General features: G+C 44.4%; 1 protein-coding gene across 2 annotated transcripts in view; it reads left to right on the forward strand.

Moving 5' to 3' along the window:
• Positions 1-26,362, forward strand: part of ISOC1 (isochorismatase domain containing 1) — a 48,386-nt gene that overhangs the window by 10,484 nt on the left and 11,540 nt on the right. For both annotated transcript variants that reach the window (XM_077291530.1, XM_077291538.1), the window contains exons 2-4: positions 13,230-13,349; positions 20,968-21,171; positions 25,793-25,909. In XM_077291530.1, coding sequence (XP_077147645.1) covers positions 13,230-13,349; positions 20,968-21,171; positions 25,793-25,909 — 441 coding nt within the window. The remainder of the gene's footprint in view (positions 1-13,229; positions 13,350-20,967; positions 21,172-25,792; positions 25,910-26,362) is intronic.

Consider the following 26,362-nt stretch of genomic DNA (forward strand, 5'->3'; position numbering starts at 1 on the left):
CATGGTCCGTGAAAACACGCTGATATGTGCAGATTTATTGTGTCTACGTGAGTCAGTGTCTCCGGTATGTGAGAAAACTGTCACCATACGTACCGGAGCCACTGACGTGTGAAACAGGCCTTACTTGAAAACTGTGACCTGCTTAACCCCTTAAGCCCCGAGGGTGGTTTGCACGTTAATGACCGGGCCAATTTTTACAATTCTGACCACTGTCCCTTTATGAGGTTATAACTCTGGAACGCTTCAACGGATCTTGGCGATTCTGACATTGTTTTCTCGTGAGATATTGTACTTCATGTTAGTGGTAAAATTAATTCGATATAACTTGTGTTTATTTGTGAAAAAAATGGAAATTTGGCAAAAATTTTAAAAATTTCACAATTTTCCAACTTTGAATTTTTATGCCCTTAAATCACAGAGATACGTCACGCAAAATACTTAATAAGTAACATTTCCCACATGTCTACTTTACATCAGCACAATTTTGGAACCAAAATTTTTTTTTGTTAGGGAGTTATAAGGGTTAAAAGTTGACCAGCAATTTCTCATTTTTACACCACCATTTTTTTTTTAAGGGACCACATCTCATTTGAAGTCATTTTGAGGGGTCTATATGATAGAAAATAACCAAGTGTGACACCATTCTAAAAACTGCACCCCTCAAGGTGCTCAAAACCACATTGAAGAAGTTTATTAACCCTTCAGGTGTTTCACAGGAATTTTTGGAATGTTTAAATAAAAATGAACATTTAACTTTTTTTTTTCACACAAAATTTATTTCAGCTCCAATTTGTTTTATTTTACCAAGGGTAACAGGAGAAAATGAACCCCAAAAGATGTTGTACAATTTGTCCTGAGTACGCCGATACCCCATATGTGGGGGTAAACCACTTTTTGGGCACATGACAGAGCTCGGAAGCGAAGGAGCGCGATTTGACTTTTCAATGCAAAATTGACTGGAATTGAGATGGGATGCCATGTTGCGTTTGGAGAGCCCCTGATATGCCTAAACATTGAAACCCCCCACAAGTGACACCATTTTGGAAAGTAGACCCCTTAAGGAACTTATCTAGATGTGTGGTGAGCACTTTGACCCACCAAGTGCTTCACAGAAGTTTATAATGCAGAGCCGTAAAAATAAAAAAATCATATTTTTTCGCCCCCATTTTTTTATTTTCCCAAGGGTAAGAGAAGAAATTAGACCACAAAAGTTGTTGTTCAATTTGTCCTGAGTACAACGATACCCCATATGTGGGGGTAAACCACTGTTTGGGCGCATAGCAGAGCTCGGAAGGGAAGGAGCGCCATTTGACTTTTCAATGCAAAATTTACTGGAATTGAGATGGGACACCATGTCGCGTTTGGAGAGCCCCTGATGTGCCTAAACATTAAAACCCCCCCACAAGTGACACCATTTTGGAAAGTAGACCCCCTAAGGAACTTATCTTGATGTGTTTTGAGAGCTTTGAACCCCCAAGTGTTTCACTACAGTTTATACCGCAGAGCCGTGAAAATAAAAAAAAAATTGTTTTCAGAAAAATGATTTTTTTAGCCCCCAGTTTTATATTTTCACAAGGGTAACAGGATAAATTGGACCCCAGAAGTTGTTGTCCAATTTGTCCTGAGTACGCTGATACCCCATATGTGGGGGGGAACCACTGTTTGGGCGCATGGAAGAGCTCGGAAGGGAAGGAGCGCCATTTGGAATGCAGACTTAGATGGATTGGTCTGCAGGCGTCATGTTGCATTTGCAGAGCCCCTGATGTACCCAAACAGTATAAACCCCCCCATAAGTGACCCCATATTGGAAACTAGACCTCCCAAGGAACTTATCTAGATGTGTTGTGAGAACTTTGAACCCCCAAGTGTTTCACTACAGTTTACAACGCAGTGCCGTGAAAATAAAAAATCCTTTTTTTCCCACAAAAATGATTTTTAGCCCCCCAAATTTTTATTTTCCCAGAGATAACAAGAGAACTTGGACCCCAAAAGTTGTTGTCCAATTTGTCCCGAGTACGCTGATGCCCCATATGTTGGGGTAAACCCCTGTTTGGGCGCACGGGAGAGCTCGGAAGGGAAGGAGCACTGTTTTACTTTTTCAATGCAGAATTGGCTGGAATTGAGATCGGACGCCATGTCGCGTTTGGAGAGCCCCTGATGTGCCTGAACAGTGGAAACTCCCCAATTCTACCTGAAACTAATCCAAACACACCCCTAACCCTAATCCCAACTGTAACCCTAACCACACCCCTAACCCTGACACACCCCTAATTCTAATCCCAACCGTAAATGTAATCCAAACCCTAACTTTAGCCCCAGCCCTAACTTTAGCCCCAGCCCTAACTTTAGCCCCAGCCCTAACTTTAGCCCCAGCCCTAACTTTAGCCCCAGCCCTAACTTTAGCCCCAGCCCTAGCCCTAACCCTAATGGGAAAATGGAAATAAATCCTTTTTTTTTTATTTTATTATTTTTCCCTAACTAAGGGGGTGATGAAGGGGGGTTTGACTTACTTTTATAGCGTTTTTTTATATCGGATTTTTATGATAGGCAGCCATCACACACTAAAAGACGCTTTTTATAGCAAAAAAGTTTTTGCGTCTCCACATTTTGAGACCTATAATTTTTCCGTATTTTGGTCCACAGAGTCATGTGAGGTCTTGTTTTTTGCGGGACGAGTTGACGTTTTTATTGGTAACATTTTCGGACATGTGACAGTTTTTGATCACTTTTTATTCCGATTTTTGTGAGGCAGAATGACCAAAAACCAGCTATTCATGAATTTCTTTTGGGGGAGGCGTTTATACCGTTCCACGTTTGGTAAAATTGATAAAGCGTTTTGGCGCTTTTATACGATAAAAGCTATCTTATAGAAAAAATAATTATTTTGGCATCGCTTTATTCTGAGGACTATAACTTTTTTTTATTTTTTTGGTTATGATGCTATATGGCAGCTCGTTTTTTGCGGGACAAGATGACATTTTCAGCGGTACCATGATTATTTATATCCGTCTTTTTGATCGCGTGTTATTTCACTTTTTGTTCGGCGGTATGATAATAAAGCGATGTTTTTTGGCTCGGTTTTTTTTTTTTTATTTTCTTACGGTGTTCACTGAAGGGGTTAACTAGTAGGACAGTTTTATAGGTTGGGTCGTTACGGACGCGGCGATACTAAATATGTGTACTTTTATTGTTTGTTTTTTAGATAAATGTATTTATGGGAATAATATATATATTTTTTTTCTTCTTTATTTAGGATTTTTTTTTTTTTTTTTTTTTTTTACACATGTGGAATTTTTTTTAACTTTTTTACTTTGTCCTGGGGGGGACATCACAGATCGCCGATCTGATAGTTTGCATAGCACTCTATCAGATCGGCGCTCTCACTCACATCGCTGCAGGCTGCAGCTTTCATCTGCAGCCTGCTCTGGACCCGGAAGTACTCCCTTGCAGTACCCGGATGCAGCCCCGCGGCCATTTTGGATCCGGGGCCTGCAGGGAGGAGACGCTCGGTACAAGGTGAGTACATTCCCTTGTACCGATCGTCTCAGGGAAGCCCGCAGGGAGCCCCCTCCCTGCGCGATGCTTCCCTGTACCTCCGGTACACCGCGATCATGTTTGATCGCGGTGTGCCGGGGGTTAATGTGCCGGGGGCGGTCCGTGACCGCTCCTGGCACATAGTGCCGGATGTCAGCTGCGATAGGCAGCTGACACTCGGCCGCGATCGGCCGCGCTCCCCCCGTGAGCGCGGCTGATCGGCTATGACGTACTATCCCGTCACTGGGAATTAAGTCCCAGGTCACCTTGACGGGATAGTACGTCATATGGGATTAAGGGGTTAATAATGTGGAACATCATTTTTAAGTACTTTTCCTTTAATTAGAATCACCTGGAAAACTAATTATCCCATGTGTTTAAGATTAATTTCAGTGATCCATTGAGCCCTGAGACACAATACCATCCACGAGTTTATTTGAAAAACAAAACCATTAAATCTTTCACACTTAAATCCAATTTGCATAATAATTTGGAACGCAGTGTAAATCTCCTACAGTATATAGACAGTGCTGCACACAATGAATAGGAGTAATTAGGCTATGTGCACACGTTGCGGATTAGCCTTAGGAATTTCTGGTGCGGATTCTGCCTCTCCTGGCAGAAAACGCAGGTGCTGACTTGTCGCGTTTTTTGTGCGTTTTTGCTGAGGTTTTTGTGCGGATTTACTGCGTTTTTTTTTACCCCTGCGGGTTTCTATAATGGAATGGGTACAAAAACGCTGCAGATCCGCAAAAAAAAAGTGACATGCTACTTCTTTCAATCCGCAGCGTTTCCGCACCGGATTTTCCGTAACATCAGCACAGTTTTTTTTTTTTTTTTTTTCTTATTGATTTACATTTTACTGTAAATCAATTGCTGATCTGCAGCGTTTCTGCACCGCAAAAAAAGCTGCGGATCCGCAGAGAATCCGCAACGTGTGTACATACTCTTAAACCTCATTCAGATGTCCATTTTTTTTAAATTGTATTCGTATATGAAAATGACCGATTTGTCATTTGTGTGTACATAAAAAATGTAGATAGAACATGTGTGTAAAGAATGGACATCTGAATGAGGCCTTAACAGTTAACAAAAGTTTAAGGCTAAGTTCACACTAGGTGTTTTTTTGCAGATTTTTTAATGCTAATTTTCAGCAGTGTCTTACAGTACCAGCAAAGTCTGAGATTTCAACAATCTCATGCACACGTATTGTTTTTTTTTTTTGTTTTTTTTCCACTAAACTTTAACATGCACAAGAGACAAATCTAGCATGCCAAAAACGCAACAAAAAGCACAAGAAAACATGCCTAAGGCTATGTGCACACGTTGCGGATTCGGCTTAGGAATTTCTGGTGCGGATTCTGTTTCTCCTGATAGAAAACGCACCTGCGTTTTTTTTTGTGCGGTTCCGCAGCGTTTTTTGCTGCATTTTACTTGCGGATTTGCTGCGTTTTTTACCCCTGCGGTTTTCTATAATGGAGTGGGTACAAAAACGCTGCAGATTCACAAAAAAGAAGTGACATGCTACTTCTTTTAAACCGCAGCGTTTCCGCAGCGGACTTTCCGCAAAGTGTGCACAGCATTTTTTTTTTTTTTAATGATTTACATTGTACTGTAAATCAATTGCGGACAGCGTTTCTGCACTGCAAAAAACGCTGCGGATCAGCAGAGAATTTGCAACGTGTGCACATACCCTTATTTCTGCAGCTTCTTTCCTGCAAAGACCTCAGGATTTGCTGCATAACACCGCATGTGAACTTGCCCCAAGGGGAAATGTTGGCCTATAGTTTTCCGAACCCTCCGATATTGGCCAACAGTCTACTATGTATTGGGGTCTCCTAACTCCCTCTGATAAACCATGTCTGACGTGAGAAGGATCTGGTAAATGGTTTTCCAATGGCTTTTGTTTTCCAGGGCACAAGCCAATGCCCTACTGCATCTCTCACATAGAGAACACAGGCAAAGTGCTTGGTTGAGTATTGCAGTGTATAGGGTTACCTGGGGACACGGCTGTACAGGAGCCATCATTCAGCCAACAGCTTCCTAATGTATGGGGGCCAGACAGTGCAGCAGTGATGGGGTTAAAAAATGACAAGAATGCTTTGACTGCTGCGCCCAGAGAAATTGTGGCTGTTGGCCACTATATATGCAGGGACTAGTGTTGAGCATTCCGATACCGCAAGTATCGGGTATCGGCCGATACTTGCGGGTATCGGAATTCCCATACCGAGATCCGATACTTTTGTGGTATCGGGTATCGGTATCGAAACAACATTAATGTAATAATGTGTAAAATTAAGAATTAAAATAAATATTGCTATACTCACCTCTCCTACGCAGCCTGGACCTCAGCGAGGGAACCGGCAGCGTTGTTTGCTTAAAATTCGCGCGTTTACTTCCTTACATGAAGTCCCGGCTTGTGATTGGTCGCGTGCCGCCCATGTGGCTGCGACGCGACCAATCACAGCAAGCCGTGACGTAATTTTAGGTCCTTCAGGATTTTAAAATTACGTTCTGGCTTGTGATTGGTCGCGTCGCGGTCACATGGGCGACGCGACTAATCACAAGCCGGGACTTCACGTAAGGAAGTAAACGCGCGAATTTTAAGCAAACAACGCTGCCGGTTCCCTCGCTGAGGTCCAGGCTGCGTCGGAGAGGTGAGTATAGCAATATTTTTTATTTTAATTCTTTCTTTTACACATTAATATGGATCCCAGGGCCTGAAGGAGAGTTTCCTCTCCTTCAGACCCTGGGAACCATCAGGGATACCGTCCGATACTTGAGTCCCATTGACTTGTATTGGTATCGGGTATCGGTATCGGATTGGATCCGATACTTTGCCGGTATCGGCCGATACTTTCCGATACCGATACTTTCAAGTATCGGACGGTATCGCTCAACACTAGCAGGGACTGAACTCTGATACATATACATATATACACAGTTGTGGGCTGAAGTATTGACACCCCTGCAATTCTGTCCGATAATACTCAGTTTCTTCCTGAAAATGATTGCAATCACAAATTCTTTGGTATTATCTTCATTTAATTTGTCTTAAATTAAAAAACACAAAAGAGAATGAAGTGAAAAGCAAAACATTGATCATTTCACACAAAACTTCAAAAATGGGCCAGACAAAAGTATTGGCACCCTCAGCCTAATACTTGGTTGCACAACCTTTAGCCAAATAAATTGCGACCAACCGCTTGCGGTAACCATCAATGAGTTTCTTACAATGCTCTGCTGTAATTTTAGACCATTCTTCTTTGGCAAACTGCTCCAGGTCCTTGATATTTGAAGGGTGCCTTCTCCAAACTGCCATTTTTAGATCTCTCCACAGGTGTTCTATGGGATTCAGGTCTGGACTCATTGCTGGCCACCTTAGAAGTCTCCAGTGCTCTCTCACAAACCATTTTCTAGTGCTTTTTGAAGTGTGTTTTGGATCATTGTCCTGCTGGAAGACCCATGACCTCTGAGGGAGACCCAGCTTTCTCACACTGGGCCCTACATTTTGCTGCAAAATTTGTTGGTAGTCTTACTTCATAATGCCATGCACACGGTCAAGCAGTCCAGAGGCAGCAAAGCAACCCCAAAACATCAGGGAACCTCCGCCATGTTTGACTGTAGGGACTGTGTTCTTTTCTTTGAATGCCTCTTTTTTTCTCCTGTATATTCTATGTTGATGCCTTTGCCCAAAAAGCTCTGCTTTTGTCTCATCTGACCAGAGAACATTCTTCCAAAACGTTTTGGCCTTTTTCAGGTAAGTTTTGGCAAACTCCAGCCTGGCTTTTTTATGTCTCGGGGTAAGAAATGGGGTCTTCCTGGGTCTCCTACCATACAGTCACTTTTCATTCAGACGCCGACGGATAGTACGGGATGACACTGTTGTACCCTCGGACTGCAGGGCAGCTTGAACTTGTTTGGATGTTAGTCGAGGTTCTTTATCCAACATCGCACAATCTTGCGTTGAAATCTCTTGTCAATTTTTATTTTCCGTCCACATCTAGGGAGGTTAGCCACAGTGCCATGGGCTTTAAACTTCTTGATGACACTGTGCACGGTAGACACAGGAACATTCAGGTCTTTGGAGATGGACTTGTAGCCTTGAGGTTGCTCATGCTTTCTCACAATTTGGTTTCTCAAGTCCTCAGACAGTTCTTTGGTCTTCTTTCTTTTCTCCATGCTGAATGTGGTACACACAAGGACAGAGGTAGAGTCAACTTTAATCCATGTCAACTGGCTGCAAGTGTGATTTAGTTATTGCCAACACCTGTTAGGTGCCACAGTAAGTTACAGGTGCTGTTAATTACACAAATTATAAAAGCATCACATGGTTTTTCGAACAGTGCCAATACTTTTGTCCAGCCCCTTTTTTATGTTTGGTGTGGAATTATATCCAATTTGGCTTTAGGACAATTCTTTTTGTGTTTTTTTTCATTTAAGACAAATTAAATGAAGATAATACCAAAGAATTTGTGTTTGCATTCATTTTCAGGAAGAAACTTAGTATTATCTGACAGAATTGCAGGGGTGTCAATACTTTTGGCCACAACTGTCTGTCTATCTATCTATCTATCTATCTATATCTAGCTATATATCTTGTCTGTCCGTTGAATCTTGGTTTCTTCCGCACAGTCTGCCATATCCAGTCTTCACATGCAAGGGTAGGCAAACCCTTGAAAATCACTGTAGGTCTCAAAGAAACCCAACAGCTACCCTCACCTGGTTTGGCCTGCCTGCCGAGGTGGTGTTCCGGGGTGTACCCGCTGCCACATGCTAGCAGCTATTTGGAGGTACAGGTGAGAGTTGAGCATCAGACGAGGACCAAAGATGGAAGAGCTGTCCAAAAAGGACACGGCAAGCACTCCACCAGAGGTGCTACCTCTATCTAGATACTCCATATACCCATATCCACCACTATGCTCTGTCAATTGACCCTTGTCTGCCAGGCGTGTTTCGCTGAGAGCTGCTATATCAACCTTGTAACGAGCTAGCTCCCGAGCAACCAATACCGTTCTTCTCTCTGGTCTGTCTGCCTTGGTATTATCCAGCAGAGTTCTAACATTCCATGTGCCAAGGTTGAGTACCATCATTTTCTTTTTCTTTATTGTGTGTCGACCGCTGTATGGGAAACCCGCCAGCTGCGGTAGGCTGGCCAGGTGAAATGAAGCAGACTGTTTGAGGCACCTTTTCTAGCCCCGTCCTCGATTTGAGGTGAGCAGAGTGATCCTAAACAGGACTGCTCAGACACCCAGGAGGCTGCCGAACTCCACTGCTGCTTTGGTCCAGTGAAGAGCGACCATATGGCCTGGGCCGCCTGCGTGCAGGTTCGTGACTACAGCTTCCAGTGACTCTACACCTGCTGCTTTGCCCCTCTCCCATCGCCACAGGACTTTTGATACGCAGTGGTTGAAGTCATGACTTGCGCTTGACTTGGATTAAAGTGAGGAAGAGTTGCGCAGTCTTCAACCTCACTCTCTCGCCCGTACCTATCGAGCCCCAGTGGCAAGAACTAGGCAAGACAACTGCAGATAGGTCAGGGTGCAGTGGATGGCCAGCAGTGTCCTATATGTGCCTCGCTGTGCCCTCTCAGCACTCCACAACGCTGTGCTGGAAATCGGATTCGCAGCAGTTTTCCCTGAGTGTACAGTACCATGTAAACCTATGTAAAACAAAATCCGCAGTGCATATGCTGCGGAAAAAAACGCTCGGAAACGTCGCGTTGTTTATTCCGCAGCATGTAAATTATCTGTGCAGATTCTGCAGCGGTTTACACCTGCTCCATTATAGGAATCCGCAGGTGTAAAACCGCAGGTGAAATCCGCAGGAAATCCGCAGTTCGGATTTGCCAAAATTAGTCCGGAAAAATCTGCAAAGTAATCCGCAGCGTGTGCACATACCCTTAGGCCGTGTGTCCACGGTAAGTAAACGCTGCTTGTTTGACGCTGCAGCGTCAAACACGCAGCGTCCAGATGTTCCAGCATAGTGGAGGGGATTTTTTAAAATCCCGTGTCCACTATGCGTGGAAACCCGCACGCGGCGGGCCTGCGACTCCGGACATGCTGCGCGTCTTTTCAGATTGCAGCATGTCCGTGCTACCTGCGGCGACGCTGCGTCGCCGCAGGTAATATCACAGGGCCCTATGGCGAGGGGTGCGATGATCCCGGATGTGTACTGTACACATCCGGCATGATCGCGTCCCAGAAAGGGGGCGGGGCTTAGCGCCGAGCGGCGATACCGCCGGCCATCCTGAACGTGGACACGCAGCCTTATACTCCTATGGAGCTGCATTATTCTCCTATAGGGATACATTATACTCCTGTCGGGGCTGCATTGTACTATATGGGGGACTATGGAGTGTATTATACTGTATGGAGAACTATAAGATGTGTCTTATACTCCTGTAGGGGCTGCATCATATTCTTATTAGGTCTGCATTATACTCCTATGGGGACTACATTATACTCCTGTGGGGGATGCGTTGTACTACAGCTCTGGCAAAAATTAAGAGACCATCAAATCAAAACCCTGTCATGGGCAGCCCAGTCTCCAGACCTGAACCCCATTGAAAACCTCTGGAATGTAATCAGGAGGATGATGGATAGTCACAAGCCATCAAACACAGAAGAACTGCTTAAATTTTTGCACCAGAAGCAGTGTGGAAGACTGGTGGAAAGCATGCCAAGACGCATGAAAGCTGTGATTAAAAATCATGGTTATTCCACAAAATATTGACTTCTGAACTTTCTGAGTTAAAACCTTAGTATTGTTGTTTCCTAATGATTATGAACTTGTTTTCTTTGCATTATTTGAGGTCTGAAAGCACTTTTTTTTTTTTTTTTTTTTTTTTTGACCAATTTTCTTTGTCAGAGAAAAGAAAAATCTACAAAATTTGCTTGGAAATTCAAAGACATGTTGTGTGAAGTTTATAGATTAAAAGAACAATTTCACATTTTACTCAATTTTTGCCAGAGCTGTATATTGTATGCTCCATAATTTTGGAGAAATAATCACATAAAAGAAAAACATTTTTTTCTCAAATTATGGAGCATACAATATGGCAAAAAAAGTTCATAATCATTTAGGAACAACAATACTAATGTTTTGACTCAGGAAGAGTGCAGGAATCAATATTTTGTGGAATAACCATGATTTTTAATCACAGCTTTCATGCGTCTTGGCATGCCTCCCACCAGTCTTTCACGCTACTTTTGGGTGACCTTATGCCACTCCTGGTACAAAAATGTAAGCAGTTCTTTGTTTGATGGCTTGTGATTATCCATCTTCCTCTTAGGCTGTGTGCACACGTTGCAGATTTTTCGCGTTTTTTTCGCGTTTTTTCCCGATTAAAAACTCTATAAAACTGCAAAAACATCTGCATACATTATGCATCCCCATCATTTTTAATGAATTCCGCAATTTTTGTACACATGATGCGTTTTTTTCCCGTGAAAAAAACGCATCGCGGTAAAAACGCAGCATGTTCATTAATTTTGCGGATTTTTCGTGGATTTCCCACTATATAATGCCTTGGGAAATGTCCGGAAAAATCAGCAAAAAAAGTACCAAAAACGTGGTAAAACGTGCAATAAACGCATGCAGATTTCTTGCGGATTTCTTGCAGAAAATCTCAGGATTTTCTCAGAAATTTTCTGCAAGAAATCCTGAACGTGTGCACATAGCCTTACCGTATATGCTCGAGTATAAGCAGAGAATTTCAGCCCATTTTTTTAGGCTGAAATAGCCCCTCTCGTCTTATACTCGAGTCATTCCCAGGGGTCGGCAGGGGAGGGGGAGCGGCAGCTGTCTAATCATACTCACCTGCTCCTGGCGCAGTCCCTGGACGTCCCTGGTTCTTCGGGCACCGGCAGCTTCTTCCTGTATTAAGCGGTCACATGGTACCGCTCATTACAGTAATAAATATATGGACTCCACTCCCATAGGGGTGAAGCCGCATATTCATTAGTCATGAGCGGTACCATGTGACTGCTCAATACAGGAAGAAGCTGCCGGAGAACCAGGAACCGCATCGGGAGCAGGTGAGTATAACGGGGCATTGCGCTATATTCACCTGTCTACGTTCCACCACTGGGTGCAGCTGTGTCTTCCGCATCCTCTGCAGTGACTCTCAGGTCAGAGGGCGCGATGACGCGATTAGTGTGCGCACCGCCCTCTGCCTGAACTTCAGTGCAGAGAACGCGGAAGACACAGCTGCACCCAGCGGTGGAACGCGGACAGGTGAATATAGCAAGTTCCGGGGCCTGAGCGACGAGAGGTTAGTATGTAATTTTTTTTTATTTTTTTTTGTTATCGCAGCAACAGCATATGGGGCAAATGTGTCTATGGAGCATCTTATGGGGCCATAATCAGCATTTGTGCGGCATTATATGGGGCAAATGTGTCTATGGAGCATCTTATGTGGCCATACTCAGCATTTGTGGAACATTGTATGGGGCAAATGTCTGTATGGAGCATCTTATGTAGCCATAATCAACATTTGTGCAGCATTATATGGGTCTCATTATTTAATGATGTCTCAATTAATTTTACTTTTATTGGTATCTATTTTTATTTTTGACATTAACCGGTAGCTGCTGCATTTCCCACCCTAGCCTTATACTCGAGTCATTAAGTTTTCCCAGAGCATTGTCCTGCTGGAAAAACCAGTCCTCAGAGTTTGGGCATATTGCCTGAGCAGAAGGAATCAACTGTCTTTCCAGGACAACCTTGTATGTGGCTTGATTCATATGTCCTTCGCAAAGATTAACCTGCCCAATTCCAGCCTATAGTTTCCACAATCCATGATGGTTTCAGGAGACATGTCATCTGCTGGTGTAGGTCCACTGTGTTTTATCAAGACCAAAGTCAGCTAAGTCATCTACCAGTAAATTTTAGAGCACTTCACGCTTCCCTCTGCCAACAAGCTTTTTGGAGATGGAAATTTCATTCTCCAGCAGGACTTGGCACCTGTCCACACTGCCAAAAGTACCAGTCTGGTTTAAAAACAACAGTATCACTGCGCTTGATTGGCCAGCAAACTCGCCTAAACTTAACCTAGAGAATCTATGGGGTATTGTCAAGAGGAAGATGAGACACCAGACCCAACAATGCAAACAAGCTGAAGGCTGCTATCAAAGCAACCTGGGCTTCCATGACACCTCAGCATTGCCACAGGTTGATCGCCTCCATGCCACGCTGCATTGATGCAGTAATTGATGCAAAAGGAGCCCCGACCAATTAATGAGTGCATTTACTGAACATACATTTCAGTAGGCCAAAATTTGTATTTATTTTTTTTTTAAATCATTTTTTCAAACTGGTGTTATAAAGTATTATAATTTACTGAGATAATGACTTTTGGGTTTTCATTGGCTGTAAGCCATAATATCAACATTAACAGAAATAAACACTTGAAATAGATCACTCTGTTTGTAATGACTCTATATGAGTTTCACTTTTTGTATTGAAGATCTGAAATAAATTAATGTTTTGATGATATTCCAATTTTGTAAGATGCACCTGTACCTGCCGGTAAGTTCTTAACCTGATAAGGAAAAGAAAACAGATAACCCATTTAATCAAATGAACTATTTTGTAGATCTCTAATTTGTACTAGAAGATAAACCATATTGTGTAAATACAATTGTTGTATATTTAGATTTTTTTTTTTTATTTTGTTTTCCTTCCTCTTGCAGCTGACAACTCTTGGGAACCTTACTCCTGCCAGTACGGTGTTTTTCTGTTGTGACATGCAAGAGCGGTTCAGACCAGCAATCAAGTACTTTGGAGACATTATAAGTGTAGGGCAGAGATTGGTAAGTTTTGTGTTTCCATGCTATAGAAGTTTAAAAAAAAAAAAAAAAAAAATTGTGAATGATCTAATAATAAGAATTAAATTTACGATTTACAGCTATAACAGACTCTACACATTAAAACACATATTGCCATGAACATGGGCGGACATGCCGCCGGTTCAGCCGATGCGGCTGCTTCAGGGGCCCCTGCAGCGCTGCTATTAATGAGGGCAATCTAGCCAGTTTTTCCGTCTCCGGGATCCCCTGGCCAGATTGCCCTCATGTGCGGCGAGCAATCCCTGCAGCTCCACTGCCATCTTCTCTTGCAGGCAAGGAATGGATCTGTCCTGCTTCCTACACGCGCTTCCTGTCTCACACAGCAGCGGCTGAATGACATCCTCATTCAGCGCCGCTGCTGTGCGAGACAGGAAGCTGCCGGCGATGGTGCGGCTTCAGGGTACCGTGTGTGTACGTGCAGAGAGGTGAATGGTGCTGTGTGTGTGTGTGTGTGTGTGTGTGTGTGTGTATATGTAGAGAGGTGAATGGTGCTGTGTGTACAGAGGTGAATGGTGCTGTGTGTGTGTATATGTAGAGAGGTGAATGGTGCTGTGTGTGTGCAGACAGGTGAATGGTGCTGTGTGTGTGCAGACAGGTGAATGGTGCTGTGTGTGTGTGTGTGTGTGTGTGTGTGTGTGTGTGTGTGTGTGTGTATGTAGAGAGGTGAATGGTGCTGTGTGTGTACAGAGGTGAATGGTGCTGTGTGTGTGTGTATGCAGAGAGGTGAATGGTGCTGTGTGTGTATGCAGAGAGGTGAATGGTGCTGTGTGTGTGCAGATGGGTGAATGGTGCTGTGTGTGTGTGTGTGTGTATGCAGAGAGGTGAATGGTGCTGTGTGTGTGCAGACGGGTGAATGGTGCTGTGTGTGTATATGTAGAGAGGTGAATGGTGCTGTGTGTACAGAGGTGAATGGTGCTGTGTGTGTGTATATGTAGAGAGGTGAATGGTGCTGTGTGTGTGCAGACAGGTGAATGGTGCTGTGTGTGTGTGTGTGTGTGTGTGTGTGTGTGTATATGTAGAGGTGAATGGTGCTGTGTGTGTACAGAGGTGAATGGTGCTGTGTGTGTGTGTGTATGTATGTAGAGAGGTGAATGGTGCTGTGTGTGTATGTAGAGAGGTGAATGGTGCTGTGTGTGTATGCAGAGAGGTGAATGGTGCTGTGTGTGTATGCAGAGAGGTGAATGGTGCTGTGTGTGTATGCAGAGAGGTGAATGGTGCTGTGTGTGTATGCAGAGAGGTGAATGGTGCTGTGTGTGTATGCAGAGAGGTGAATGGTGCTGTGTGTGTATGCAGAGAGGTGAATGGTGCTGTGTGTGTATGCAGAGAGGTGAATGGTGCTGTGTGTGTATGCAGAGAGGTGAATGGTGCTGTGTATGTAGAGGTGAATGGTGCTGTGTGTGTGTATATGTAGAGAGGTGAATGGTGCTGTGTGTGTGCAGACGGGTGAATGGTGCTGTGTGTGTGTATATGTAGAGAGGTGAATGGTGCTGTGTGTGTGCAGACAGGTGAATGGTGCTGTGTGTGTGCAGACGGGTGAATGGTGCTGTGTGTGTGTATATGTAGAGAGGTGAATGGTGCTGTGTGTGTGCAGACAGGTGAATGGTGCTGTGTGTGTGCAGACAGGTGAATGGTGCTGTGTGTGTGCAGACAGGTGAATGGTGCTGTGTGTGTGCAGACAGGTGAATGGTGCTGTGTGTGTGTGCAGACAGGTGAATGGTGCTGTGTGTGTGTGCAGACAGGTGAATGGTGCTGTGTGTGTGTGTGTGTGTGCAGACAGGTGAATGGTGCTGTGTGTGTGTGTGTGTGCAGACAGGTGAATGGTGCTGTGTGTGTGTGTGTGTGCAGACAGGTGAATGGTGCTGTGTGTGTGTGCAGACAGGTGAATGGTGCTGTGTGTGTGTGCAGACAGGTGAATGGTGCTGTGTGTGTGTGCAGACAGGTGAATGGTGCTGTGTGTGTGCAGACAGGTGAATGGTGCTGTGTGTGTGCAGACAGGTGAATGGTGCTGTGTGTGTGTGTGTGTAGGTGGAGGAGAGGGCAATGATGGGGCAGAAGACAATGATAATGGGGGTGGTGGGGAGGAGGAAATGATGAAGGTGGTGAAATGGGCAATGATGGGGTGGTGGGGGGGGAAAAGACGATGATGGTGGTGGAAACGGCAATGATGGGGATGGTGGGGGAGGAGGAAATGATGGAGGTCATGGAATTGGTAATTATGGGTGAGAAGACGATTATGGCAGTGGAAAGGACAATGATGGGGGAGGAGGAAATGATGGAGGTGGTGGAATGAGTAATAATGGGTTGGTGGGGAGAAAGCAATGATGGAGGTGGGCAAGAGGGCAATAATGGTGGTGGGGGCGAGGGCAATAATGGGATGAGGGGGGAGGAGGACAATGAGGGGTGTGGGGGATTGGGATGGGAGGAAGGGGGATTTATAATGGGGGATTGAGATGGGAGGAAGGGGGATTTATAATGGATTTAGGAACAGGGGGAGGTGGAGGAAGACGTTATTATCGATTATGTGTAACACGGTCCATTAGTATAAAGTGTACTCACTTATTATGTATAGCACAGTCCCTTTAGTGTATAGTGTACTCACTTATTATGTATAACACCATCCTTAGTTACATAGTTTCCTCTTTTGTTATGTATAACACCGTCCCTTATTACATACCATCCTCTAGTTATATATGGTGCTGTCCCTTATTATATAGTTTCCTCTGCTGTTATGTACAGTGCTGTCTCTTGCATAGTGTATTCTTATTTTTGTTGTTCACAGCACCCTCTTTTATTACATAGTCCCCTCTCTTGTTAGATATAAAATGACTACTGATGGAGAAGCTGGTGGCCAGACGACCAGTCCATCAGCTCCTCCTTTAGAAAAGAAGCTTTCCCATGCTCCATCAGCCATCATTGCATTATTTAGCTAACAAGGCAGGGACGGTATGTAATAAAAAACAGGGCTCTATAAAATCCAATATGTAAGGGACAGCAATATACATAATAAAGGAGACTATGTAATATGTATGTGTGTGTGTGTATATATATATATATATATGTGTCTATCTATCTATCTATCTATCTATCTATATCTATTGAACCCACATTTATATTGGTATATAGTCTCCATCTTGCGCCCCCATCCTGTTTTGTGCGCCATCCTGTCATGTGCTGCTCCCATCCTGCGCCCACATCCTGTCATGTGCTGCTCCCATCCTGCGTCCCGTTCTGTCATGTGCTGCTCCCATCCATATGCCCTCTACGCTGCTCCATAAAGGTTGATGGCCCCATAAGATGCTCTATAGTAAAATATGCCCCGTATGCTGATGCGATTAAAAAATGGCATACTCGCTTCTTGTCGCTGGGCGTTGAGTGCCGGGGGCCTGAGCAGGTGGGGACATCGGCGCGCTATGGGGGGTCAGGTGCCAGTCGCCGCTGGCTCAGGCCGCCGGCACTTGCTATATTCACCTTTCCCCATTCCACCGGTGCTCGCCGCTCCATCTTCCGGGTCCTCTGACTGTGACTGTTCAGGCAGAGGGCGGCGCGCACTATTCACGTCATTAAACCCTCTGACCTTAACGTCACAGCCAGAGGACGCGGAAGACAGAGCGGCGCGCAGCGGTGGAATGGGGAATATAGCATACTCACCCTCCTGGCACGCCCTTGGTTCTCCGTCGGAGATCGCGGTATGTGTTCAGTGCTTACGCATACCGCGATCCCCTGGGCTGCGTCACCGGTAAGCGCGGACGGCGCAGCCGATTGCCGCAAAGTCATGAGCGGGATCGTGACTCAGAAATCGGCGTCTGCGCTTTCCGTTGCCATTTTCTTGAAGACACACTGCAGTGTCTCTTCAAGAAAATGGCTGCGGAAAGCGCGGACTGCGCAGGTGCCGATTCCGGGAGCAGGTGGACATCCATGCGGCGGAATCGGGGTATTATCGTGACGCCGAAATCGGTACCAGAGCAGTAGGTGCTTTCCGGCTCCATTTTTCTTTAACGGACACTGTGGCTATAATGTAATGCTGGGAGCGTCTGCACAGGTGCTTGCGCAGTCTATAAAGTGGTGGGACAGAGTGACGCTCCCAGCGTTATATTATAGATCTTTGTCGCCTTAAAAGGAGGGGGGCCCAGACACATTTCCTGCACAGGGGCCCCAAGCTGTCTGTGTCCGCCCCTGGCCATGAAGGTTAACAAGTGATTCCTTCCAATATATCAGGCACCGTATACCATGTTTTCAGATGGGTTAAAGTGCTTCCAGCTTTCAAATGTTTACATACAGTCTATCCTGCAATTCTACTGCAGTAAACCTATCCTCTTATTATTGCTTTCTTCCCTACCTAGCATACAGCTATCTAAAAGAAGTCAGCTAACAGCCTGACCAACATGTTTCACCGCATAGGCGTCATCAGGGGAATAAGGCTATAAATCCCCTGATGACGCCTATGTGGTGAAACATGTTGGTCAGGCTGTTAGCTGACTTCCTTTAGATAGCATATGCTAGGTAGGGAAGAGAGCAATAATAAGGGGATAGGTTTACTGCAGTAGAATTGCAGAATAGACTATATGTAAACCACTTAGGTTAGCATGCTAAGTGCTTCAAGCAACTATCTGAAAACATGATATACCTGACGTGTTGGATGTAATATCTTGTTCCCTATCATGGCAATATGTGTTTTAATGTGTAGAGCCTATTTCTGTTATAATATCAATTAAAAGTTACATTTTACTAGGGTCTTTAGTTAGGGGCCTCTTCTTTTTGCCTATTTCAATGTTAAAATAGTATTATAAGTCTATGCTGATCCTTAAACACTATTATTGTTGTTGATATAGCTGTAAGAATGAAAGTCCTGCAGGAGCACCCAGAACTATGGAGGGGAAATGTAGTGTTCTGCTGTGAAATCTACATTTTTTCAGCACCACAAGTTTAAATTTTTTTATAGTGGATGAGAATAGGAAGAACAAACTTCCTGCATGAGATAGTGTAGCTGTTGGGTGTGGGGAGGGTTTATTACCATATCCGCCTTCCCCATCGCTGTATACACAGTTCTAAACAAACGCTCCGTATACAGCATACCAAGCACTGACTGTGCTTCCACAGACTCATTGACTGCTTGTAGGGAGAGAAGAATAGTTGCTGTGCCCTGGGAGACAGTCAGCTCTGCTATGCAGGCCGGGGGTGGAATTCTCCCTGTTACTGGGACTAATTTACCAGCCCCAGTTTCAGGGGAAATTGAAATAAAAATAATTTTAAATTGCTCTCCTACTTAACGTGGCCGGTTATCAAACATACAGGGGAACCCACGACATTTTTCTCATTTATTTATAGCGCAGGCGGCGGCTGATGTATCCCATTAGCCGCCGCCTGCTCTCATATCAGTTGAATATAACTCTCATCATTCTTCCCTGCTCGCACTGAGAATGATTCGAGCGGACTTAAGCACCTGACACTGGGGAACAGCGCTAGCAATATCGCTGCTTCCCTGGTGCCAGTACGTGTGGTACTGATGACACAAGGATGTCATCAGTCTGCACGTGTGAGGGACGTTTTGCGGCCTGTGCTGCCGATTTAAAAAAAATAAATAAACACTGACATGCACTGACCCATTCACTTGAATTTTCACCACACGTCCCGGACTCACTGACGTCTAAGAGGCCTTTGAGCCTGTTCGCTTAGCTCAGAAGCTGGATGTTTGGATCCAAATAACTTTACTCCCCCTGCGCTTCTCCCTTGCTGCAGAGGCAAAGCTGCTTCTGGTAGCAGTGTGGGAGGGCGCACGGTTCGGACCAATTGTCAATTTTTAGGAGCACAATACCACCCTTGCAGCCAGGAAGCTTGGAGGCAGAAGAGTGGCACACACAGCCGACACCCACATCTTCTTGGCGCCGGGCGCCGCCTCCTCCTCACCGCTGTTTTGAAAATAGCCGGCGCCTGCGCTCTTTTTTTTTTTCCTGCCTGGTGCAGGTGCAGTGAGCGCTGCCCATCTTTCCTCATATGCAGCCCAGCTGACTGCGCCTGCGCGGCCGCCCTGCTTGTGAATCCCAGCCCCACAATGTGAGTAAATCATAAGTCACTGCGGGGCTGGGAATCACAAGCAGGGCGACCGCGCAGGCGCAGTCACCGAGACTACATATGAGGAAAGACAGGCAGCGCTCACTGCGCCTGCACCAGACAGGAAAAAAGAGTTCAGGCTCCAGCTATTTTCAAAACAGCGGTGAGGAGGCGGCGCCAAGAAGATGTGAGTGACGGCTGTGTGGCGTCTGAAACAGGGGGGAAATGCTGGCCTCCTTGACTGAAGACAAGGTATTTCTGACAAATTAAAAAACGGATTATTTCTCTAGTTACAGCCCCCAGAACTAAAGAGCCATCTTGTCAGAATGCAGCATTACTGCTGCACAAGTGGCTCTTTTAGTTTGAAACGACTGGGGGGAGGGGTGACAGGATCCCTTTAAAGGACACCTGACATAATTGTTAATGCTATTAATTTGTAGATATGGAGGTTAATATCCAGGTTAGTAGCATTATGAAGGTGTGGCACCCGGTAGAAAATATACTCTCTATTAGTGATCAAGTATACTCGTTACTCGAGATTTCCCAAGCATGCTCTGGTGTCCTCTTGAGTATTTTTTAGTGCTCGGAGATTTAGTTTTTCTTGCCGCAGCTGAATGATTTACATCTGTTAGATAGCATAAGTACATGTGGGGGTTGCCTGGTTGCTAGGGAATCCCCACATGTACTTATGCTGGCTATCAGATGTAAATCATTCAGCTGCGGCAAGAAAAACTAAATCTCCGAGCACTAAAAAATACTCGGAGGACCCCCGAGCATGCTCGGGAAATCTCGAGTAACAAGTATTCGCTCATCACTACTCTCTATTCCTCCTAGGAGTCGACGGCTTTCAGTCATGCAGATGTGCCAGCGTGGCTACAGCCATCACTCACTATATTGTGAGCACACCTGGCACTTAGACAGCCGACTCAGCAGGGCATCAGTGCAATGCCTATAGAAGTTTGTTTTGTGCACATAGTAACATTGTATTACTGCTGCAACAGTTATTTTAATGGGCCACAAAAATTAAAGAAGCACGCCTCCATTATTTATTTTTTTTATTACATATGTACTGTGATTATTATGCTCACCTACCATCTCTCTCTCCGGTGTGCAGCGCCATTCTCCCTTTCTTAGACGTCACCACTCTGCAGACTCTTTTTCACCCCGCGCTCTGCGTGACCTGGAAGTGGCTTTTACAGTGCAAGTCTATAGAGCATCAAAACGAGGTTTCATAGACTTTCATTGTAAAAGACTTTTGGCTCAAACATCGAGCATAGGGTGAGTTGGAGAGCCACAAATGTAGTGACATCACTCAGAAGTGACATAGAGCAGCGCTGGATCCCGTAGAGAGCAGTGGTAGTGCGTACCTTACTATTACATATATGTGGGAGTGCTTCTTTAATAATTTTTGTATGTTATCAGGCTTTTACAAATCTAAGGATTGCCATAAACTCATCAGAGCGATTAATTGAATGCACTCATAATGAGAAATAACAGTATGTATTTCATAGATCTTTATGTTTCGAATTCCTAGCTACAAGGTGCACGGATCCTAGGAATACCAGTGATCGTCACAGAACAATATCCTAAAGGACTTGGAAGCACCGTGCAAGAACTTGACCTGACAGGAGTGAAGCTTGTGGTCCCAAAGACAAAATTTTCTATGGTTTTACCAGAAGTAGAGGCAGCGTTAGCAGAAATTCCTGGCGTTCGTAGCGTTGTACTATTTGGCGTTGAGGTTAGTATGGCTTTGTCTGTTGTGGTTTTAGCTGCATTTACCAGTCTCTCCTCATGTAATATTTGGAGAAGACGAGTGTTAGAAGGTCTCGTCTTGATCCTGACTTCTCACTGAAACATACGGACAGGGCTCACGGCTCTAGTGAACGATTTCACAGGACCCTACAAATTGTTTCGTGAGTCACCTGTATTTCTTTTCACAGCAGCTGACATGCAGCATCGGTAGAGCTTCTTAAGAGAAGAGGGAAATATCTGGGTGGCTAACAGTTGTCTGTGAGGTGGCGGCACGTCTTTCCAGACCGAGTCTACGCAAAATACATTTTACCCATCCAATGTATTGGGGTGCGGTGATTCCACACGGTTCAATGTACACATGCGGAATCACCTGCGTTCAATAGCCAGCAGCGCTTTGGAGGTAGCGGACATGTGCTGCGTCCCAAGCGCTGCCTGATACTGACCGTTGGGACGTAGCCTAAAATGTTTGAGTATATTATATGAAATATCAATTTCAATCGTTCTCGAACAAAACCCTATGGATAGGTGATGGCGTTATAACTTGGAACAACTCCTTTAAGCACTGGCCTGTTTTGGGCCCACTGCATTACAAGGGCTCTAACTTTTTTTATTTTTGCTAAATGAAACATTTTTTATGGAAAAATGTTCTGGAAATGGCTTTATGATTTTTCTGCTGTGCTCTGTTAGTAGGTGTGAAGGACGAGGGAGACTCCATTTTGGATTTATTAATTGAGGCCCAATAGATTATCCAGAGATCTCACTTCCCACTCCTGAAGTGGCCCCCACCTTTGGGATAAGCACACAATTCCCCAAAAAACAGAACTTTTGCCAAATGGCGAGAGAATTGGAGGCCACGTGATAATGAAGGCAAGGAGGAGCAAAGCTGGGACCCCCTGCTGTTTTTTGTGCAAGGCGGCCCTCATCAAGGGAAAGCTCTAGACACTTGGGCACCAACATCTAGAGATGAATTATTAGAGTACCGTGCATCTCAGGGTTAAGTCCAATATACCACCAGAACCCTGGGAGCCTTCCTCACACACCCCAGTGTCTCATATTTCTCCAGCTGTCCCGGATAGCAAGCTATGTCTCTCCAGAACCACTTAGCTGACCCAAGTTTGGACTCTCTGTATTGCTCCAGCCCCAACGAACCCGTTAAGACATCAGTCATCCAAGTTGGACCTCTCGTTAGGAAGTTATGACCCATCCTAGATATTGGGAATTACTTCAGCTAGGAGATCAAAGGAGGAGAGTTCACTCCAGCCCAGAGGGGTGGTGGCGAATATGGGAGGGGACGAGCTAGGGGTTAATAGCTAGCTGCACACCTTTAGCCTTTGTCATTGTTCTGCCATGGAAACCATGTCATGTCATGCATGGAGACGGACCAGAAACTAAGAAGGTGCCTGTGCATACGAGAGCTTCCCTCCATCCACAAGTCACAAGGAACAGTAACATAATATAATGTGCCTTGCGAAAGTATTCGCCCCCCTGGAACTTTTCAACCTTTTGCCACATATCATGCTTTAAACATAAAGATACCAAATGTAAATTTTTGGTGAAGAATCAACAAGTGGAACACAATTGTGAAGTTGAACGAAATTTATTGCTTATTTTAATTTTTTGTGGAAATTCAAAAACTGAAAAGTGGGGCGTGCAATATTATTCTGCCCCTTTTACTTTCAGTGCAGCAAACTCACTCCAGAAGTTCATTGTGTATCTCTGAATTATCCAATTTTGTCCTAAATGCCTAATGATGATAAATATAATCCACCTGTGGGTAATCAAGTCTCCGTATAAATGCACCTGCTCTGTGATAGTCTCAGGGTTCTGTTTGAAGCACAGAGCGCATCATGAAGACCAAGGAACACAATAGGCAGGTCCGTGATACTGTTGTGGAGAAGGTTAAATCCAGATTTGGATACAAAATGATTTCCAAAACTTTAAACATGCCAAGGAGCACTGTGCAAGCGATTATATTGAAATGGAAGGAGTGAAGGAGTATCATACACTGCAAATCTACCAAGACCCGGCCATCCCTCTAAACTTTCATCACAAGCAAGGAGAAGACTGATCAGAGATGCAGCCAAGAGGCCCATTATCACTCTGGATGAACTGCAGAGACCTACAGTTGAGGTGGGACAGTCTGTCCATAGGACAACAATCAGTCGTACACTGCACAAATCTGGCCTTTATGGAAGAGTTGCAAGAAGAAAGCCATTTCTCAAAGATATCCATAAAAAGTGTAGTTTAAAGTTTGCAAACAAGCCACCTGGGAGACACACCAAACATGTGGAAGAAGGTGCTCTGGTCAGATGAAACTAAAATCTAATTTTTTGTCAACAATGCCAAACGATATGTTTGGCGTAAAGCAACACAGTTCAATACCCTGAACACACCATCCCCACTGTCAAACGTGGTGGTGGCAGCATCATGGTTTGGGCCTGCTTTTCTTCAGCAGGGACAGGGAAGATGGTTAACATTGATGGGAAGATGGATGGAGCCAAATACAGGACCATTCTTGAAGAAAACCTGTTGGAGTCTGCAAAAGACTTGAGACTGGGACGGAGATTTGTCTTCCAACAAGACAATGATCCCAAACATAAAGCAAAATCTACAATGGAATGGTTCACAAATAAAAGTATCCAGGTGTTAGAATGGCCAAGTCAAAGTCCAGACCTCAATCCAATCGAGAATCTGTGGAAAGAGCTGAAAACTGCTGTTCACAAACGATCTCCATCAAACCTCACTGAGCTCGAGCTGTTTGCCACGGAAGAATGGGGAAAAATTTCAGTCTCTCGATGTACAAAACTGATATAGACATACCCCAAGCGTCTTGCAGCTGTAATCGCAGCAAAAGGTGGCGCAAAAAAGTATTAGGTTAAAGGGGCCAAATAATCTTGCACGCCTCACTTTTCAGTTTTTGAATTTCCACAAAAATTTAAAATAACCAATAAATTTCTTTCAGCTTCACAATTGTGGTGTTGATTCTTCTTGATATCTATATATATTTAGTACAGACCAAAAGTTTGGACTCACCTTCTCATTTAAAGATTTTTCTGTATTTTCATGACTATGAAAATTGTACATTCACACTGGAGGCATCAAAACTATGAATTAACAGATGTGGAATTATATACTTAACAAAAGAGTGTGAAACAACTGAAATTATGCCTTTATATTTTAGGTTCTTCAAAGAAGCCACCTTTTGCTTTGATGACTGCTTTGCACACTCTTGGCATTCTCTTGATGAGCTTCAAGAGGTAGTCACCGGGAATGGTCTTCCAACAATCTTGAAGTAGTTCCCAGAGATGCTTAGCACTTCTTGGCCCTTTTGCCTTCACTCTGCGGTCCAGCTCACCCCAAACCATCTCGATTGGGTTCAGGTCTGGTGACTGTAGAGGCCAGGTCATCTGGCGTAGCACCCCATCACTCTCCTTCTTGGTCAAATAGCCCTTACACAGCCTGGAGGTGTGTTTGGGGTCATTGTCCTGTTGAAAAATAAATGATGGTCCAGCTAAACGCAAACCGGATGGAATAGCATGCTGCTGCAAGATGCTGTGGTAGCCATGCTGGTTCAGTATGCCTTTAATATTGAATAAATCCCCAACAGTGTCACCAGCAAAGCACCCCCACACCATCACACCTCCTCCTCCATGCTTCACGGTGGGAACCAGGCATGTAGAGTCCATCCGTTCACCTTTTCTGCGTCTCACAAAGACACGGTGGCTGGAACCAAAGATCTCAAATTTGGACTCATCAGACCAAAGCATGCCCCCCCCCCTCCCCCCCCCCCCCCCCCCCGGCTGTAAACACTACCCCCCCCCCCGGCAGTAGGCACGCCCCGACTCTAACAGCCGACTGTACTAATGCACTGAAATGAAAGATCAAGTCAACCTGTTACTAGATTCATCCTAAAAATGGGCCCCATGAAATAGTCACGGGTTTCCTGAACCAGGTTTTGCGTTGCTGCTGTGTTTCAGAAAAAGTAATTTTTTTTCAAAAGTGCTGGTCCCCTCTGGCTTCTCCTTGCTAAGCATGATTGACAGGTCTCTGTATACAGAATTAGGGAGAGACTTGTCAATCAAACCAATCTGGAGGGAAGTCACCCGCAGCATTTCAGTTCAAGATGTAATTCATAAGAAATCTACTATCTATTTCACACTGTCATAGTTGGGCCAATGGGATTCTGCTGACATTCTGGTAGTTCTGTATTAAAGGGAACATAAGTGCAGTGGCTTTTATTCTCCTGGATCTACTGCATTGTCAAAGTCTTAGTTTGATCATACATTGGGGCCTTCTGCACAACAGGCTAGGAGACTCTCCTCCCACATGGCTACATGTACGTATATTATTATTCTTAGTATATTAGTAATGAAATAAGTGAAGTGTTGAAAGCCAGCAGAATGGACCTCATATGCTAATAAGCATCTCATGTTATGTGGTATGTTAGAGATGCCCATCACTTTAATTGGATTGTATCATAATTAGCCCATGAACAAGTCGTGGGTTTTTTTTGTTTGTTTTTTTTAAACCTGTAGTTAAAGAAAAGTAATGAATTTTAATAACACAAATTGCATAATTTGTTAATGTAAAAGCTTTGTGTTTTTCAGACTCATGTCTGCATTCAGCAAACTGCGCTGGACTTAATTGGCCGAGGAGTGGAAGTTCACATCGTGGCAGATGCTTCTTCGTCAAGAAGCATGATGGATCGAATGTTTGCCTTAGAGGTAATAAAGCTCTGTGCTCAGTGTTCTTTGCATTCGCTCAGTTCTTAGTTCTACTTGATGTTCTGGTTGTTAATCCTTAGAAGGAAATTTTATTTTGGGGTTGGAGCAGACTTGATAATGATTTCTCTTATATTTTTGTGAAGCATTTTGCGCATGAGATTGTGGATTATTTTTATATCTCTTGTATCTGATGTTTCTCAGTGTAATTTACCATAAGAGTCAATGCACATTGAGAAAGGTATAGCTAGAAAGTTTTCTAGAAGAAAAAAATGGCTGATTATCGAACTTTCTAAATTGAATACTAGATTATTAAAGGGAACCTGTCACCCCCAAAATCGATGGTGAGGTAAGCTCACAGTCATCAGGGGCTTATCTACAGCATTCTGTAAGGCTGTAGATAAGCCGCCGATGTTACCTGAAAGAGGAGAAAAAGACGTTAGATTATACTCACCC

The sequence above is a fragment of the Ranitomeya variabilis genome, chromosome 1 (genome assembly GCF_051348905.1).
Source record: "Ranitomeya variabilis isolate aRanVar5 chromosome 1, aRanVar5.hap1, whole genome shotgun sequence".
In the NCBI taxonomy this organism is placed as follows: domain Eukaryota; kingdom Metazoa; phylum Chordata; class Amphibia; order Anura; family Dendrobatidae; genus Ranitomeya; species Ranitomeya variabilis.